This window comes from Anastrepha ludens, chromosome 5 (assembly GCF_028408465.1).
Source record: "Anastrepha ludens isolate Willacy chromosome 5, idAnaLude1.1, whole genome shotgun sequence".
Lineage (NCBI taxonomy): Eukaryota > Metazoa > Arthropoda > Insecta > Diptera > Tephritidae > Anastrepha > Anastrepha ludens.
This window is the reverse complement of record NC_071501.1, coordinates 74693229-74712163: the sequence shown is the minus strand read 5'-3', so window position 1 is coordinate 74712163 and position 18935 is coordinate 74693229. Positions and strand designations below refer to the sequence as shown.

Sequence of the window (18935 nt, the reverse complement as noted above, 5' to 3'; positions counted from 1 at the left end):
ATCCTACTGCCAATGATTAAATAAACAATTGTGCATGACTTTTTCTAGTGGTAAAGTCAATAGATCTGGAGCAACTAATTCATCTTGCTGCTGTTCACACCGCAGTTTTTGTTATGTATTGTATACAAGGTGGCACAAAATTAATCATCCAATATTGTTTTTGAATAAATAAACTTGTTGATCTGTCAAAAAAATCCTTTTGGGAAAAGTACCCCCAATCTGATCACCCTTTAGTTACATCATAAATTACTCATATCATGTCTGTCATCCTTTTTTGATTTAGACCTTTTTCATAGAGCCTTACTATAATCAGCAAATATATGAAAATTAAATACCACGGCATGCATATGTATGAATTTGTATGATAATATATGAGCATACACCATCCCATACATATGTACGTGCAAGTGCACACCGCCTACACGTTGTCGCGAGCCTGGCAGACTGTGTACGCTCATCGCGACTTTGTTTTAAACTTTTTTCTTTTCTCTTTTTTTTTTTTGTTTTATTCTGTGTTTTTATTTTTTTTTTAATGTGGCAATGGAAACTCAAACATTCTGAATTTTCAGATTTAGTTCAAATTTGTCGCATACGATTGATAGTTGTTTAGTGGAGGAGCAGTGACAATTCGCATATTTTGTGTTGAAAGGTTGCCAAATGTTTTTTTATTCATTGTAAATTATGGCAAATATAAATGCATACGCGCAACTTTTCTATGTGTAATTGTACATATGTACGTATGTATGAATGTATGAATGTATGTATACATAAAGCCTGGCCTTCACTCAAACAGTACCACGAGAATTTTACTGATAATATTTCGAAGTTCACGAAAATTAATCGCGTTTCGGAAATTGCATTCGTTCAAACGCTATCGTCTGACCGTTTGTTCAAAACAAAAGCCAAAAACAACAAACCCAGTGTTACATATGAAGGTACATACAATTCTACAGAACCAATATGCAATGTGACGATCTGAATGATCAACGATGATCAGTAATGCGCCAGAGCTGCTGCAACTAATTACAACGTACGGATATTTAAGGGATAGAAATTGATAACTGCGATCTAAGCGAGTTAAAAAAAAGAAAAACAAAAAATAATAACAACAGTGCAAAAGCCCAACATCGAAGTATAACTGTAATCAACGAACATAAAAAAATAACAATAACAACAGCAAAAGCTCAGCAGGAGCAAATATTTTTGCAAAGCTAAATATTACAAGTGTTTCTACATATATACATACATACACACATGTGCACTTAAATAAATACAAGTACACAAACTACATTTGTAAATGAAAACGAACATCCGAGTATTAATTCAGTGTGTGGCTTTTCTATTCATTTAACCGGCAATGTTGCTCACGTTTTAATTAAAATATCGCTCATACTCTCGTATCTTTTACACATTTACTATATATATGAAGAATTAATAGAATAAATTTTGTGGTTTTTATTTGTGCAATTAGTGCACAGCCAAGCAAAAGTTTAGTGTGGCATAAACTTGACATTCATTTCAGTGTTGGTACGCTTTTCGTCGACGCATTTGCATATGAATATTTTTTCGCGCCTGTATTACAACAACACAGAACAAATAAATTGTTGTGTTTGACATCATTAAATTCGTTATTTTTATTATTAAATAAATTTTTTATGAAAAGTTAACTAAATAGTGAAAGTGAAGAGTAAAATTAGTGGTGAAAATGGTGTACGAGTCATCGTACGACAGTGGCGGCAGGCCTTTCAAGCCCGATCTGACGCGCGGCTATTGGGCGGCACCGAGTGATTTCATCTACACTTGCATCAGTTTGGGCTTTCGCATGGATGTGGTGTCGATGGGCTGGTTTCTTTACCAGCACATGGGAGGTGAGATAAATTGAAATAATTTTTTTAACAATTTTAGATAATTATTATATTAAACTTTATTTAGTCCAAAAATGAATTTTTATGGGACAATAGTCCCACCTGCTGGTTGCCTTTATTCATGTAATGTAATTATTTATAATAATATTTCGTATAAATAATTAAAAATTATGGATAAAAATATTACGTGAATGAAAAATTACAAACTCTACAAAAATTGAATACAGTAATAACACGACGCAACAAAGGAAACTAGCTTAGAATTTAACTGGGAATTTGGTCGATTATTAAATGGTCGCTGACAGAGAGACGTTCGAAATCTATACAGAAATATTTAAATTAGAAGCAAAAGAATTATAAGAACACAATAAAATGCATTTTTCCTCCCAAGTCCAGATATTGAGGGTGTATTTGCACTTGCACTTTCGAGCATGTAGCGCATCTTAATAAAAAAACCAATAAAAATTATTTTTTATAAGTTTTCTGAAATGCATTGCGATGGAAATTTGTCCTTACTTTCACTCTTTGCTCTGTGTAAAAGACGTTTGAGATTGCTCGGTCTCGCTTTTCTGGACAACATTGCGGCTGTTGCGAATCCCAAACTAGCTGGTACAGCCAGCTTTTTGATTTCACCTATTCGCCATTTCACCTATCCTAACCAAACCTTCAATTATTGCTTAGGGAGCAAAGTAAATTAAAAACTTTGAAGCCATTTTGCTAGACCTTTTGAGTTACAGTACTTTACTAAGAAGCGAACGCTATACAGTTTTTAGTGCTCGACTACAAGGTGGCGCAAAATTAATCACTCTATTTGGAAGGTTTATAATTTTTGCAAATGGCGTCGTACGTCAATCATATTAGACACTTGCGAACTAGGCAAGCTGCATAACAGAAACTGAAAAGGTCAAAATAAAGATTTCCATCAGTCAAAAAATTTGTTTTTTTTTCTTTTTGGATGATTAATTCGGCGCCACTTTGAACATTGAGAATCTGGTTTTGTTTGAAATATTACTTTGTAACCCGTCTTTTCAGTTCTCACTATATTTAATTTTTAAGTTAAAATAAGAAGAAACCTTTTAGTAATCTAATGACTGTATAAACAGTCCTTATCACAATTTTTTCCCCATAAATTTCACGAAAATCTTCATCTATCATCATCAATCTAAAAACATTTTTCTCATTTTATGTCAAGAAGTTTTATAAAAGAAAATAGTTTTCCAATTGTCTCAGTATATTTGTCCACATCGTCCCCCCATGCCGGAAATATGATTGTGTAAGATATATACATTTTTGGGCAAGGAAAACTTAAACCCCAAATTTAATAGGATTGAGTTATGGCATCGCATAAGATTTGATTTTCTCATGGGTCAGAAAAAGAGCTACAATTTGCCGCACTGTGTACTCTTTGCGCTGCTTGAAACTTGATAATTTTGAAATCAAGCTTTGTAAGTTACAAAATATTTCAATAAATCTTATTTTATATTATTTCAATTTTTTGTTTGTTTTTTGATAAATTATTTTTACACACACAAATTATAAATGCTTATTTGTAAACAAGAATGGATAATGGGCGTGTGGACATGGCGTTGCATAGGTTTTATTTTTAATTAGAAATAAAAAAGAAAGTTAGGTACGCAGTTTTATAACCCATTAAATTTTAGAATAACAAAGTGCAAGTTTTAAGTTACTCATAATTCTCGTTGATTTTTGATAAATTTTTCCCTTGAAGGTGTTTCGCATTTTCGCCATAATTTTTTTTTTGAAATTTTGATAAAAATTGGTCGAAATATTACGAATTTTGTACAACGTTTGAAATTTTGATTTCTAGGCGAATTTGTTATTGAATGAACTTTGTTTTTCTAAAACATGTTAGAAATTAAAAGTAAATATTAATAATAATTTCGGAGGGGTTTTAGAAACTCTTCCTAAATCTGATATTCTTTCATTATCCTTTCCTTGCATTGCGCTACTCCGCGAAATTGTTGGTCATGATGAGTTTTTCTGGTTTTCAGTCAAAAGTTATGAGATATTTAATGATGGTAAATGAAGTCTTTTATAAGCGCGTCATAATCACACTTCAAACAGTGCAACAAATGGTCTTAATTTCGTTCAATTTTTCCTACCTCTGAGTGCTTTATGATTTATGGTTGCCTTGTGAGTTGAAACATCCCGACCGTGATGTCACTTCTCATGATCCTACACTATTTCGAGCAATGATTGAATCGAATATTGGTATCGAAATTTGAATCACTATACATTTTTGAATGCATGAAACGGAATCATCTACATAAATAAATGGCACGCATATTTAGCAACAAATATTTGTTGACTGTCGCTCTGTAGCACTACCTACTTATTTATTTACTTTGTTAACGAATTCAGTTAAGTGCACAATAGATTTTTATCATTATACATTAATGCTCGCGTGCTCTCTTTTCATTTTGAGGGAAATATGATTCAATCTCTCTGCATTTAGTCCATGTTGAGTAATCGCATTCACGTGGATGAGGCGAAATTCCACAGTTTTATTTATTTACATATTATTTTAGGCAAAAAAAGACTTCACGACGGAGCTCTATGAGTTTCATATGGAAATTTCCAAATTTTGTTGGCCTATGAAAATCCATTTCTTGAAAAGGTTTATGAAACACTATTTTCAAATTAAATAAGGAATAAAATGGTGTACCAGCTTGTTCAAAAAGTTTCCGAAATATATTCAGAAAATCCAAATACAAATTTATTCCTGAAAAGTGATATTATCGCCTTTAAAGTACTCCCCCCACCAATTGCAACGCACTTATGCTAGCCGTTGAACCAGATCTCGAAATATTTGTGAACTCTAATAGTTTTTTGACTCGATCAAACGGAAAAAACTTGTATGGAGCCATAACAGATGAATCCGATGACTGTTGGATGATAGTCGTTTCGTTCTTGGTCGAAAATTCACGTATGACGATAACACTGAACGATGTTACAAAATTCAATTTTTTGACTAATTCCTCGCAAGCGTCTCATAACCCCCAAATAATAGTCCTCAGTAACTTTCTAACCTTCTGGTAAAAATTCGTGGTACAGTACGGTTGTAATCCATAAAAACTGTGAGCATCGCTGTCTTTTCTGACTTAAAAGGTCGTGTTTTTGTTTGGTCTTGGTTCATGCGGTGTTCTTCACTCACTGGCGTGATGTCTGGATTGGGTGTCGTACTAATAAATTCACTTCTCATCTCCAGTAACGATACGTTTGATGAATGTTGGGTCGGATTCAGCCTGGGAAATCTTGTTCTTGGGAAAATCAAGATGGGCTTGTTTTTGCATGTATTTACAGTTTGAGAATAGAGCACCACTTTTGAAAATCGATTACATTTTATAGATACAAAAATATAGTGCATGTTCATTTTAACCTCTGAAGGTTATTTGATGGACTTATCTGTATCATAACGTCTCAATATCAGAGGAGGTATTCTATTCATAAAAAAAGTTTGTACTTAATTTTTAGTCTTGCAAATAAAATAATATTATACTGCAGTTTATTCATTTCCAATACCTTTGGTTATTGCTTTCCTTTTACTTCGTTTTTTTATTATTATCTCCATGTATACACAGATGGCTCAAAGCTCGAGGGCAGGGTGGGCGGGGTGTATATTCCGAACATCTGGGGATATCCTTCAATTTTCGGCTCCCCGACTACTGTAGTGTCTTTCAGGCTGAACTGATGGCAATAATAAAAGCCGCGACACTGATACAGTATGATGCGATATCCGGAAATGATATCTACATTTTCACTGATAGCCAATCGGCGATAAAATCCCTCACAAAACAGTCGACAACCTCCAAGGTAGCCATGAAATGCCGCAAATCTCTTAACGAGATGGCTGAGTCATTTCACCTAAAGGTAACATGGGTTCCTGACCATCGCGACATTGAGGGCAACTGTAGAGCCGATGAACTAGCAAGACTCGTCACTAAATTGTCTGACGAGCACATAGATAATGACATAGGGATACCCTTACAAACATGTAAGCTACACATCCTTGTAGAAATTGTAAAGAAAGCAAACGAAAGATGGCGTAATGAAGCCACCTGCAAAATCGCCCGTCAACTGTGGCCGACTCTAAATGCTAAACGCACAGAATCTCTGCTAAGCCAAAATAAACCCAGTCTTAGCACATTGATCTCAGTCATAACAGGGCACTGCCTAATAGGTAGACACGCCCAAAGGATGGGTGTGAAAACACATGACTTCTGTAGAAGTTGTCTAGATGAGGACGAGGAAGAGACAATCTCGCTCCTACTGTGCCACTGCCCTGCTCTATCGAGACGCAGGTTTACTATTCTGGGTAGACAATTTTTTAATGAGATAGAAGACCTCAGTTCTATAGAAATCAGAGATATTTTAAAATTTTTGAAAAACACACAGTTGTTTTAGGAGAGATAGGGACAAGCTCCCCACGCGGCATCACAATGGGCTGTGTCCCACAGGACAACCGCTTCAACCTAACCTAACCTTTATTATTATCATTCATCAAACACGTAGTTGAGGGCCACAACCTTACATTAGTATGCAGCACTAGTATCACAGCCTTTTTCTAATTCGTTTATTTGTTTGTCTTATTTTTTATTGCATTTTTCTCCTGATGAACAAAATAATAATAATAATAATTTTATTGTCCGAAATTTTGCCTCATATTTTCACGTCATGATTTCATAGTTCAGTGCTAGAAATGTAAATCTATGAAATATTTATTTTGTAATTATTTCAAATAACTTATTTTTACAAATTCAGTAAATTTTGTATAGCTTAATATATTTGAGATAGATAAGAACTGTATGAAATGAAATGAATACGCCTCTAAATTATACAAATTTTGCAATATCAGTTGTATGTATGTCAATCATCAACTCGTAACAACCTTTGGCTAAGCGATAAGCCAATTTATTTTTATTTTCAATACAAATCTGATAGGTGTTGAAAAGTTGAAAAAATTACATTCAAAACAAAAAAACTCAACCCATTGTATTTATTTTCATTAATGCTAACACAAAAATTTATTATTATTTAAATTTATTTATTTATTTATTCATTATTTATATAAATATTAATAAATTTTTAAGGTTTTAAAAGCCGTTCCAGTATTTGTTTTAATTTAAAACTGTTTTAAAATATATATAAATATGAATATATAAATACATGCCTAGTGGGCTAAGTAAGTATCAAATTTGTTTCAAATGATTTTTTGCTCTTATCACAAAAATTAATAAAAAAGATGTTTAAAGTATTTGTTAATCAATAATATATTTTCCTTCATTATTTACAATGTCCTCCCAACGTTTAGGCAAATTTTTAATTCCTTGCTCAAAAAATTGTTTGTCCTTAGAGCCAAAATACGCTTCGATATCCCTTTTTATAGCTTCTTTTGAGGAGTAGTTCTTGTTACTCATATGGGATTAAAGTCCACGGAAAAGCTGATAATCACAAGGTGCAATATCCGGAGAGTATGGTGGATGAGGCATTAGCTCCCATCCGAGCTCGTTCAGCTTGCCTAATGTTTGCCTTGTGGTATGAGGTCTTGCGTTGTCGTGGTGAAACATATCTTTGCGTCTATTCACTAAAGACGGTCGATTTTTTTAAGTGCCTCATTCAGGTGTGATAGCTGATGGGAATAATATTCAGCAGTTATCGTCTGGTTTGGTTTCAGAAGTTAATAATAAACAATACCGGCCATATCCCACCAAATAGACAGGAGAATCTTCTTGGGGTGAAGGCCATCTCTAGGGGTCGGTTCTGGCGTTTCATCTTTAACTAACCATTGGCATTTGTGAACAGGATTATAGTAAAGGACCCATTTTTCATCACCAGCAACGATACGGTTAAAAAAACTTTCATTTTCAAGCCGTTGCAGCAGCTGAGAACACACATTCACTCTCTGCTGAAGGTTGGCGACGGAAAGTCTATGCGGTACCCATTTTTCCAGCTTTGAAACCTTTTCCAACTGAACCAGGTGCCCGTGAACTATTCCATGCGATGAATTTAACCTTTGAGCTATCATATCGACTGTCGAATTTGGCTGAGCTTCCACGAGTTCGAGCAAGGCGTCAGAGTTAAAGACTTCAGGACGACAAGCGCGTGGGGCATCCTCCACGTCGCAGTTACCACTTCGGAATTTTGAAAACCACTTTTGCGGAGTTTATTTCTACAGCAGCAGTTGTTGCATTTTTACCACTTTTATAAAAATAATACAAAATATGCCTCTTAAAGGCGTTCGAAGATTCCATTTTATTTTTTAACAACACTTGCTTCTATCCGCGATTAAAATCACTTGTTGAATGCACAACATATCAAAGAAAATATAAATAGTTCCGTTGTATTCCGCGAATAATTTTTTGTATTCAAAAATCGTACAAATGTGAAATTATGGGTAAAGTACGCACGAACTTATGGACTGACCTGATATTTCATATTTCCCTAGCCCAAAAATGTATTAGCTCAATAAATCCTTAAATTTATGAATGAACATTTCGTTAAATCTATTACTCTCATCAGTAAGTATAAGAAATCGTTATACGGATAGATTTATAAAACCTCAGAGTGCACTAGTGAATACAAAGGGGCACAAAATCAATCGCTCTATTGAAACCCATGAAAAGACTTCTCATAAAAAGTATATCTGCCGTTCGGAGTCGGCTTAAAACTTTAGGTCCATCCATTTGTGGAACAACATCAAGACGCACGCCACAAATAAAAAGGAGAGATTGGTCAAACACATAACAGAAGTTTAAGCTCCAATTAGTTATTCAATTTTTTTATTGAAAGATTTACAAATGACGTCATACCTCTCTCATATTTGACACTTCTGAACTAGACAGTTGCAGAAAAGCAGTGGAGCTCGTAATTTAAAGTATCGGCACTAAATTTTTGATTCCTCTCAAAGGTTAATTTCAATGAAATTGCCAATCGAGGCAGCAAATTGAATGAAGTTGGCAATTCGCCTTTTGAAATATTTTAAGTCATATATTGCCTACATCTGTGAGGCAATGAACACCATTTTGCACATTTTACAGCTATTTGGTATTTGCTTGTGATGCTCACATTGATAAAATCTTTCATAATTTCAGTTTTCCAGACTGTGTATTTCTCCTCTTATTTCCTCTTCATCGTATTAACCAAACTATGCTTTCAAGCAATCAGCTCAAACACAACGTACAGGCCACAGTAGGCCGTAGTAAGCTGTGCACAAAAATTGCGCTAAAACTAAAATATTTCCTTCGATATTACAATAACAAAAAACTAATCAAATATTTCCAACATTTTTCTTGCTTTCTTTAACAGGCGCCATTATTCCCTACATCCTTTGTATGTTTCTCTTTGTCGTACCAATTATTGTGATACAGTCATTTATGGGTCAATTCTCCAGCAGCGGCTTCATATCGACTTTTCGCATGTCGCCAATTTTTAAAGGTAAAAAAAAAAAACTAATAATTACAACTTAAAGCATAAATCCTTATTTCTATGAATAAAATCTACAGGTCTGGGTTATATAAGCTTATTCGTCAATTTGGCTGTACTATCCTACTACAGCTTGTTTGCAGCTGTGCCGTTACTTTATTTATTTCACTCGTTACGCCCCACTTTACCCTGGAGCTGTGAGGGTATAGAAAAGTGGTTTCCAAATAGCACTGAAGCAGAGGTTAAACATGTAAGTGCATAGGAAAATAAAAATATTAATACATGTATTGTAAATAAATTTTTGTGATTTTTTTTTATTTATTTTATAATTCTGCAACAACCTGTTAATAGTCCTGCAAAATGCTAGATTTAGTGGAGATAAATGCTAGCATGATCGCTAACAATGAGTCAAATAAATATATTGGCTATGAAGTGCCCTCTGTGTTGTTCTTCAAGTAAGTTCAAGTACAGGCTTTATATTTCTTCGAGAAACCTCTCAGCATTAAATATTTTCAGCTCGATTTTTGGTGGTGATGATGTGATGGAGAGTTATGAGTATGATAGTCCATTTCTGTTCTCATGGGAGTTGCTTGTTTGCACGCTGCTTAGTTGGGCTATCGTAGCAGGTGTCTTTTATCGTTTCTACAATACCGAGCTGGTTTGTATATTTGAAATTTTGTGAATTGCTGCTATATTCTATTATGTTTTTTATGCTTGACATAAACATGAAGTTTGACCATTTAAAGTTCTGAAAAATCGTTAGTAAAATAAAGGTATACAAATATTTTATCAAATAGTCCAATAAACCTATAAATATCATGATATATAAATGTAATAAAATTCAGATGCATATGTAAATGATCTGGCACCAAGGCAGTTGCAAATTATAATAACTAACCATCCTGGGTGGTCCATACAGTAGTTTTTTAGTGAGATGTTAATTTTCCAGTGACAGCTGTTTCTCGCTGGTTTGATTTTCGATTATTTTTTTTAATTTTTAAAAGGAAACCACGCATCGACCACCCGGTACATTAAGTTGTTGTGTTGTGAAGGTAATTTGCAAAGACCCTGATGCCAAGTTATTTCCATGTGGTTGTGAACCAAAGTGAAATGACTTTTAGAGGTGTGCTCTTTAACAGAATTTCACAGAATTAGTTAGTAGACTGCTATTAGGCTTTGAGCGAATTTGACAAAATCAGTTGAGGGGATGACGTCACTTGGGATGTGTTTACAAAAGACTGAGATTGTGTTAGTGATATTCGAAAAAAATCAACAGAGTTTTCACTCATGCTACTTCTTTGCCATCTGAACATCGAATGATTGGACGAGTGTGTGAATATGTGCGAAATGATCGTGCAGGATTCGGCTGAATCTCTCAAGTGACGTGACAGCCGAAGCTCGCCTTACAATTTTGTTTTCACCATACTTAAAGAGCAAACTTGGTAAATCTATCATTTTTGGTTGTGAACTGCTTTCTAACTGCTTATTTACTAATAATGTATATTGTTTTTCTATTCTGATCTGTGTCTCTCTCTCTTTCTCTCTCTCTCCCTCTCTTCCCTAGATGAGCAAATTTTTACGCTACACCATTTGGACTTCCCTGATTTTACTGTTGATATGCGTCGGACGTTTCCTGTTGTTATCTAATGACTGGAGTTATATCTTCAGTTATTTTATGGCAAAACCTCTTGATATTCTTGAAGGCATACCCAACACTGTACTTTTTATAGTATCGGCATTCGGTCCTGGCTGGGGATCTATTATTGCCCTAGCCAGCTTTAATCGCTTCCGGGCAAATATTATGAATTATAGTTGGATTATTTGTCTGGGACAAATGGGCATATTTATGGCTTATGGCATTATAACGCATATAATTCAGGGTTACTTTAAATGTAAGTATGAAAAAGATGGCTATCAGGCGTATTCTGCAAGCCGTACGATTTCCAATCAATGAGATTTGCAAACACTATTTCGGATATTTTTTTACGAAAATTCAAAAATTTGGCACTATAATGTGTTTCTAGCAGTTTTCATTTGAAAAATGTTTTACTTTCAATACAAATATTCAAAAAAATTTGCTACAATTTGCAGAACATTGTGTGAAAAACTTTGTAAAATACGAATATGGTTTACTTTTTTTTCATTTTGTTTCCAGCTCTTACCATTCACTACGATGATGTAGATAATTTATATGTGTATGTGAATCATCATTGGGCACTATATTTGTCCAGCGGCAGCGTAATGGCAGCGATGAGTTGGTCAAACCTATGGTCAATAATCTTCTATGCAATGCTGACGTTGACGGCGTTGATAACAATGGTATGAACTTATAAAAGGTGGCGCAGAATTAATCACCATATCATCGTCGTTGTACGTCAATCATATTTGACACTTGTGAAGTAGACAGCTGCAGTGTGCGAATACAAACAGACAAGCAGTGGAGCGCGTAAAGATCTGAAAAAAGATTTCCATTATTCGAAACTTTATATGTGCTATGTCATATTTCCATTGATCTCAAGAAATTTTCATTAAAATAATTTCAATTCATTGTGTTTTTTTTCTTCCTTTCAGATAACCTGCTTATTTTCTATATATCAAAGCATTTTCGATGAGTTCGAAATGCTGCGTTCGCGAAGAACCGAAGTTACACTTGGGCTCATTGGCGTACTAGCATTTTTATCCTTATATACGTGTTCGAATGTAAGTACCCGTAGTTACAAACGTAATTTCCAGCGATATTCGGAGTCATAACAGAGTCACATTTCGGAGCTTTTATGCTCATAAAGACCGCAAGAGTCCGAAATGAAGGTGTTTCACTTCCTGCAAAGACCGAACTTCATATGTGAGCTTAAGTTCATACATCAAAAAAGCCTCAGTATGAGTCATATGTGACTCTTATTGTCAATATATATGACTCCTATAGACTTTTATGTTTCTTACTAGCCACATAAACGACTCTTTTTGAATTATTTCTCAGACTCACTTAATCCTGTTCTCTGGCAAATGTCTTGCAAAATGCATAAAAAATAACCGATATACCTACAGTAGCTCACAGCTTATTGCGTGAGATTCTTTAGTCATAAGAATAGGTGCGATATTTTCAAATTTGTGTTTAAATTACAATAACAAAAAGATTAAATGTTAATTCAAAGATTTAATTTAATTTCAAGTTTAATTTACAAAAAACAATATACAGCGCAAAAAGACCTAACGGAATGTTACATGTGCTCAGGTAAACTTAAAAATTTATTCAAATTTTATGAAGATTTTTGCTAACCAATATTTTGTAGGGTAACCTTTTGTATGGTAACCTTAAAATAGATTTTAACCTAAATTGCATAGAGCCTTCAAGTTTTTTGGTAAATTCCGGTGCTACTTTCATCCACATCTCTTGTAACGACATTTGTAAATCCTGTCGTTATTTTATTCTTGATTTTCCTCAATATTCATCTTTCGTCAGCCTTTTAAGAATATTTATTAGGGACCTTTGTCAACTAATCTATAACAAAGACGATATTAATCAATATTTCGAATTCTATATACAATACGATTTATGAAAATTCAAAAAATTTTCATCGAAATTTCAATTTAAGTAGAACAAAGTACAAGGCCTCGCTTTTTTATATGGAGAATTCTTTCCGAGAAACCACTGATGATTTCCCACGCTTTTTCCCTACTTGTCGATTAGATTTTCAGTGGTTATGTGACTGACTGCATCCTCCAGCGTTCGACGTTCTTGATCACAATGCATGCATTGGAGGAATGTGTGTTCAGCGTCATCTTCGGCGGCATCTCCGTATATGCATGGGGTGTTCGCATTTCCCTATTTTGAACAGGTATTTCTGGAAATACCCGGGCCTCGAAAGCATTTGGGTTGTATAAAAATTGACTTCGCCGAAGTTCCTGTCGTTCCATGTTGCGACATCTTTTATAAGCCTAACCCTTCATCTGCCTCGTGTTTCGGTAATCCAGCGGTCTTGCCGTAGACTTAGCATTTCATCGCTTATTTCGCGCGCTGCAGGTTTGCTAACTCTTTCTTCCATTCCCTCTTGCTTTAATGCTGATATCGTTTTCCTTTCGAAAGCTAATAAGTCTATCGGTATTGAACCGCTTATTGCTCGGATGCTTGTACCGATGCTAAGAGCTTGCATCGATGCTTTACCTTTAGCGCATTTGCCCACAATTCAGCTCCGTATAAGAGAACGGAGAGCGTGGTAGCCATCATTATTTCCTGTTGGACCCCCAATGTTTGGCATCAGTAGTACTGATGCGTGTTTTATTTTGGACCAGAAGGTTAGTCTTAAGTCCAGTCTTATACCTAGATATTTTAGAACTTTCTTTTGTGTTTAGCGTATATGACAAGTTTGCAGGATAACTTCTAACGGGATGTACTTCTTGGTTAGAAGTATTAGTTCCACATGAATCTAGCAACGTTTGTGTTCATATCATTACTTGGTTAAGTTTTCTACGAGCTTCTTCAAGGTTTCGTGCTGTGACATCGTCTTCGTATCCGATTAGAAAGGTACTATCGGGCATTTCCATATTGTATGTCTCGTCATAACTAGTGTTCCCCAAGTCAGGACAAGAATTGATCTTTGTGCCACTCTAGATGTGACGCCTATACAACGAGAATCCCCTGGAGTTTGATAAACGAGTTTGCGGTCTCGTAAGTAATTTCTCATTACGAGCTGTAGGTATGCCGGAGTTTTGAACCTTAGCGCTAAGGCGGCCAATATGTCCGCCCATCTTACGCTATTGAAAACGTTCCTTACACCTAAGGTGGCTATGCTTCGCTTCTGGATTGCTAGTATATAAACCAGAGTAAAATACAGCCTTTTTGGAGATGATTAGAAAGTTTTCTTGTTTATAATTTTATTTTATATTCTTCGTGTTATAAAGCAACATCCTTAATTTTTGTGAATCTCGGCCGTCTTTAGTAGTGAAAAACTTAATCAGGTTATAACTGGTGCATACTTGGTTCCTAAATTCTGCTCCCAGTCAAGCATTTTAAATCACTTCGTGTAAGAAAGTATGAAATAACTCTCAGTGACTTTTCGCATAAATCTGGAAAAAACGTATAATTTAAAATCAGTAAGGATATTATATTTGTAAAATAAACTTATCGATATTATTTCTGTAGGAGGTGGATAGTAGGTGGTAGAGTTAGGAATTGAAAGTTTAACTGAAAAAGGTTTTGCCTGCACAAAAACTGAAAATAGCTCAATAATTAATATTTACGTGGACAGTCAAGTATCAATAAAAGCAATAGCCTCATATTGCATTAAGTCCAAAGACAGAAATTGTACAACGGTGCAGAGAAGCTATAGAAAAGCTATCCGCAAACAGTAGGCTGCACATCTATTGGGTACCAGGTCACAAAGGCATCATAGGAAACGAAATAATAGATGACGTAGCTAAAAGTGATGTTAACCTACTTTTTGAGCAAGATAACGGCTAGCTAGGAGAACTAATCTAACCACATGCAGAACTGCAAAAGTCTAATGACAACTAATGGCAAAAAACTGACTCAATTCGTACTTAGGCACTCGCGAAAAGACTTCAGAACTGCCATAGGTTTGCTGATAGGTCATAATCTATTGGCTGCACATGCGTACAAGATAGGGATTGCTAACACGGACAAATGCAGGAAATGCAGAGAAGATACAGACGAAACTTTAGAGCATCTTCTGTGTCTTGGTTCGGTATTATCAAAAAAGCGCTCGAAATGCCTGGAAGTCCCACGGTTTGAACGTCTGGAGGATATCTCAAAAATATTTCCTCCTGCGCTGCTTAGATTTGCTAAAGGCGTTAACATCCTACAGGATGTCTACTTTAACTCTTAATAAAGGACCAAAAGTTTTATGCGTGGCTCAGTGTCAGTCGGTTTTACCTAACCTAACCTAAACTGAAAAATAATTAATAATGATAAAAGTATATTTCAATAAATATTAGGAAGAAAACCAATGCGGATTTTATTATTTTTTTAATTAAATATTAATTTTAAATTATATACACCCATTTTGGGTTTTTGGCCGAGCTCCTCCTCCTATTTGTGGTGTACATCTTGATGTTGCTCCACAAATGGAGGGAACTACCGTTCTTCATGGCAGAAATACTCTCGGAGGTTTTCAATTGCCTGCCAAGGGGCGACCGCTATTAGAAAGAACTTTTTCTATTATTTTTGTGTTTCATACACGGAGATTCGAACCAATGCATTTCCGAATGATAGCCACCCCATTAAGTTCCGGCGGGTTTAAACATTATTTCCTCTAAATGTTCACCGTTACGTCGAATACACTCCTGGAATTTGGCCTCCGTATTCCCGTATTCCGTGCCACTCACAGTAGAAGTGTTGTCGGTATGCCACTAACCTCGCGAAAGATATTAAAGATGGTCACTGGATTCGTTTTATAGACTTCACTTTTGTGGCACCTCCATAGAAAAAAGCCCATAGGGATAAAATCTGGCGACCTGGGTGGTTAGGATATGTCACCGAAACGGCCTATCAATTTGTTAGTGAAGAAATCACTCAGTATCGCCATGGCCTCTCTGGCCGTGGCGTCATCTTGCTGAAACCATGTATGTGCACTGAAGTAAGAATGTTCCCTCATTATTGGCAGAAAATAATCATTTAGCGAGTACTGATGGACAGTGTCTCTTGCCCGCCGAAACTGCTTGCCCTCGACGATTTCCAAAAAACTAGGTTCCAATTATTCCATTTCTTGACAGTGCACACCAAACCGTCACTTTGGGACTGCGAAGCGGCTGTTGATCTTTTAATAGTGGGATTCATCCTTTAGGTGAATAGCGATAATTTTGCTTATTGACACTCCCATTGAAATGAAAATGAGCTTCATCATTCCTAGAAAGTGTTTACCGCATGAAATCGCTCGAACATAGGCTCGCAGAAATTTTAACGATTTGAATTTTAAAGGAGTAAAATCTTAGACTTACTCTTAGAATTTTCAATCTTAAACCTTCCTCACTATTTTATGTATAATAGTTTTTTAAAACTCCAGTGCAGTTGCTCTCTTTTGCACGAACTAGTACACGTCAGTCATCGAGCAAACTTGTAGCCGACGAGTTCCATATTATGTGTTATTCTTCCGTCCAATCCAGTTAAGAAGAAACCTTAAATTGAAAACCTTTTTGGGGGTTTGGCCCAGCTCCTCCTGCTATTTGTGGTGTGCGTCTTCATGTTTTGCACGGGCTACGGGCTAATGGACAAATATCCTTTTGTATTTTCTTTCATCATGTTTATGTTTATATGCCTCCTATGACCATTGTGCTTAGACTAATTTTTGTTTCTCATATTTCCAATTTGCAGCACGGAGTCGTTTTCTTCAGCGCCATGTCAATGGATTCACTCTTCACCCAAACAGCACTCAATCTGCTACTGTTATTGGTAGTGCTATGGGTCTATGGGCGTGTTCGCTTTCAGCGTGACATAGAATTCATGTTGGGACAACGTTTCGCCACATGGAAAGTGAATATGTTGCGGTTTGTTGCACCGATTTGTCTCTGCCTTTTACTGGTGAGTTGGAGTGAATATAAATTTCAAGATCAAATCACTTGCATCACCTAAAAGTTACGCTTGTAAAAATGATAGCATTATATACTTACCCATATACATTTACAAATATTACAGTTGATCGCGATCATTGGTTCTTTCTTCGAGCACTCTGTCAGCTCAATTGTGATTCTCATTGCTGCGGTTTTCCTCATCGTTCTACCTTGGCTCTACTTGCCCGGTTACATGGTTTATGTACTGCTACAAACAACGGGTTCATTTAAGATGCGCTTTCAACGTTGTAGTCGTCCAATGGACTGGTATCCGGTTGAAATGGAGGAGCGACAGCGTTACGAAGAGGCGATGGGCAATATGGATATTACGCATCAATTAAATCAAATCGTAGATGAAGTCGTGCCATAATGAGATTATAATGCGGACTTCCGTTCAAAAAATTTCAAAGAATTATAGATAAACACCAAATGTATATAAATGTTTTGAACTTGTAATTTTTTAAAATAAATTTGTCTTCGCAGCCTAGAATCTTGTTATAGGAATTAAAATATCTAAGTAAGATTTTTCCCAAATTCTCAACAATTTTTTACTTTTTTAAGCTTTATATCACCAATCACGAATTTATGGTAAAATGAAAAAAATGTATATATATATTTTCGTGATTTAAAATGTCTATGCATGCATAAAATCGCTAAATCTGTCTATGGAAATATATTTATAAATATACATTCATACATACATGTGTATGCACTTTTCTATTATTTACAAATAACTGCGGATTTGTCCATCGCAAAGCTCATTGCTTTACTTTATTGCTGTCTTGAGTTGACGTCGGCAGATTTGCATGTTTCTCTAGCTTCTAGGAAGTTAGATCTACCTCTTGCCCATTGGAAACTTCTTCTAGCCTTAATGAATTCTTTCCTGAAAGAATGAATACTCTCGTTCCACCAATAAACAGGAACTATAGGTTATAACTCTATATATGTGTGTATGTGCACACATAAATTTAATAACTTCATACTCTTATCGTATCTATCGTCACTACTCTGTACTGCGATTCACTCACTTTTAACGATTCGACAATTGTTATTTCTGTCTACAGTAACAAACTTGTGCTAACTAACACTGAACAACTGCCTTCTTCTCTTTATTCAAATTGATAGAGAGTGGCATCTTTGTCAAACTAAATATCAAAGTGAGCGAATAGTTGTGTGTTTGAATGTTTCTTCAATTAATTTTGCACAAAGTACGTAAAATAAAATAATTATTTATTTGAAATTAATATTTACTTAATACTTTTTGTACATATATATGTATATTGCTTGAGAATATCAAAAAAGCCGCTCCACAACCGAACAACTCATTCCAAAACTGATTTTGAGTCATAGAAAACCTCACCCTTGGGCAAACCTGGAAAGGTCTGTTACACTATGTACATATGCTTCGGCTAATGGTCGAGTGGCTCATAGATATTCTCTATTGCTCACCTGCGGGTCGTTAATAACATCAGATTCCAAATTAAGGTAGAGTTTAGTATTAAAATATTTTGAAGATTACAAGATTTACATGCTTTTCAGTTGAAATCGGTGTTATTCTGGAACCTCCAAGATGATTGCCAAACTGAGAAATTAGGTCTTCAGTCAAGTCTGTAGTTAACCGGAATAGTTTTTGAAACTCTCCTGTAGTCAAATAGTAAGAATTCTTCAGATCCCGGAGCAAACGTCGATGTACCGTTGGAGGATTCACTACCTCCTCTCCACGCGATAAGTCAAAAGCCAAATACTCAAAGGACATATTCGCGTTTTTTTAATAAGTTTTTATCATATTTATTCCAAAATTTTAATTTAAACTACTAATTCTTGTTTTCTCGTTTAATTTAACCACTCCAAAATTATTGTCGTTTAGTTTGCGATAATCGACAGGTTAACCAAATAGCTGATTTTGTTTTAGGTCTTAGCAAAATCGTTAAAATTGTGGTTAAAGATAGAAAACAACGCGAATATCGTTAAAATGTGTTAGTGAATCGCACTATTGATATTATTGAGTTCGCATGTAAATTTGCGTGAGCTGATACCCCTCATATTTAAGTTGATGTTCCTCAC

General features: G+C 35.3%; 1 protein-coding gene across 1 annotated transcript; it reads left to right on the top strand.

Moving 5' to 3' along the window:
- Positions 1 to 958: 958 nt before the first annotated feature.
- LOC128863706 (sodium-dependent proline transporter-like) lies at positions 959 to 17567 on the top strand. The gene is made up of 10 exons (XM_054102990.1): positions 959 to 1868; positions 9192 to 9320; positions 9389 to 9558; positions 9660 to 9763; positions 9825 to 9966; positions 10873 to 11200; positions 11464 to 11627; positions 11880 to 12008; positions 16636 to 16842; positions 16957 to 17567. Exons 1-10 carry the CDS (start codon positions 1706 to 1708, stop codon positions 17239 to 17241), a joined length of 1821 nt encoding a protein of 606 aa, XP_053958965.1. The 5' UTR covers positions 959 to 1705; the 3' UTR covers positions 17242 to 17567.
- The last annotated feature ends 1368 nt before the right edge of the window (positions 17568 to 18935 follow it).

Coding starts and splice junctions, on each gene's coding strand:
- LOC128863706 (XM_054102990.1), top strand. CDS start 1,706: ATGGTGTACGAGTCATCGTACGACAGTGGCGGCAGGCCTTTCAAGCCC. Junction 9,764..9,824: donor CCCTCTGTGTTGTTCTTCAA/GTAAGTTCAAGT, acceptor AAATATTTTCAG/CTCGATTTTTGGTGGTGATG. Junction 11,201..11,463: donor AATTCAGGGTTACTTTAAAT/GTAAGTATGAAA, acceptor TTTTGTTTCCAG/CTCTTACCATTCACTACGAT.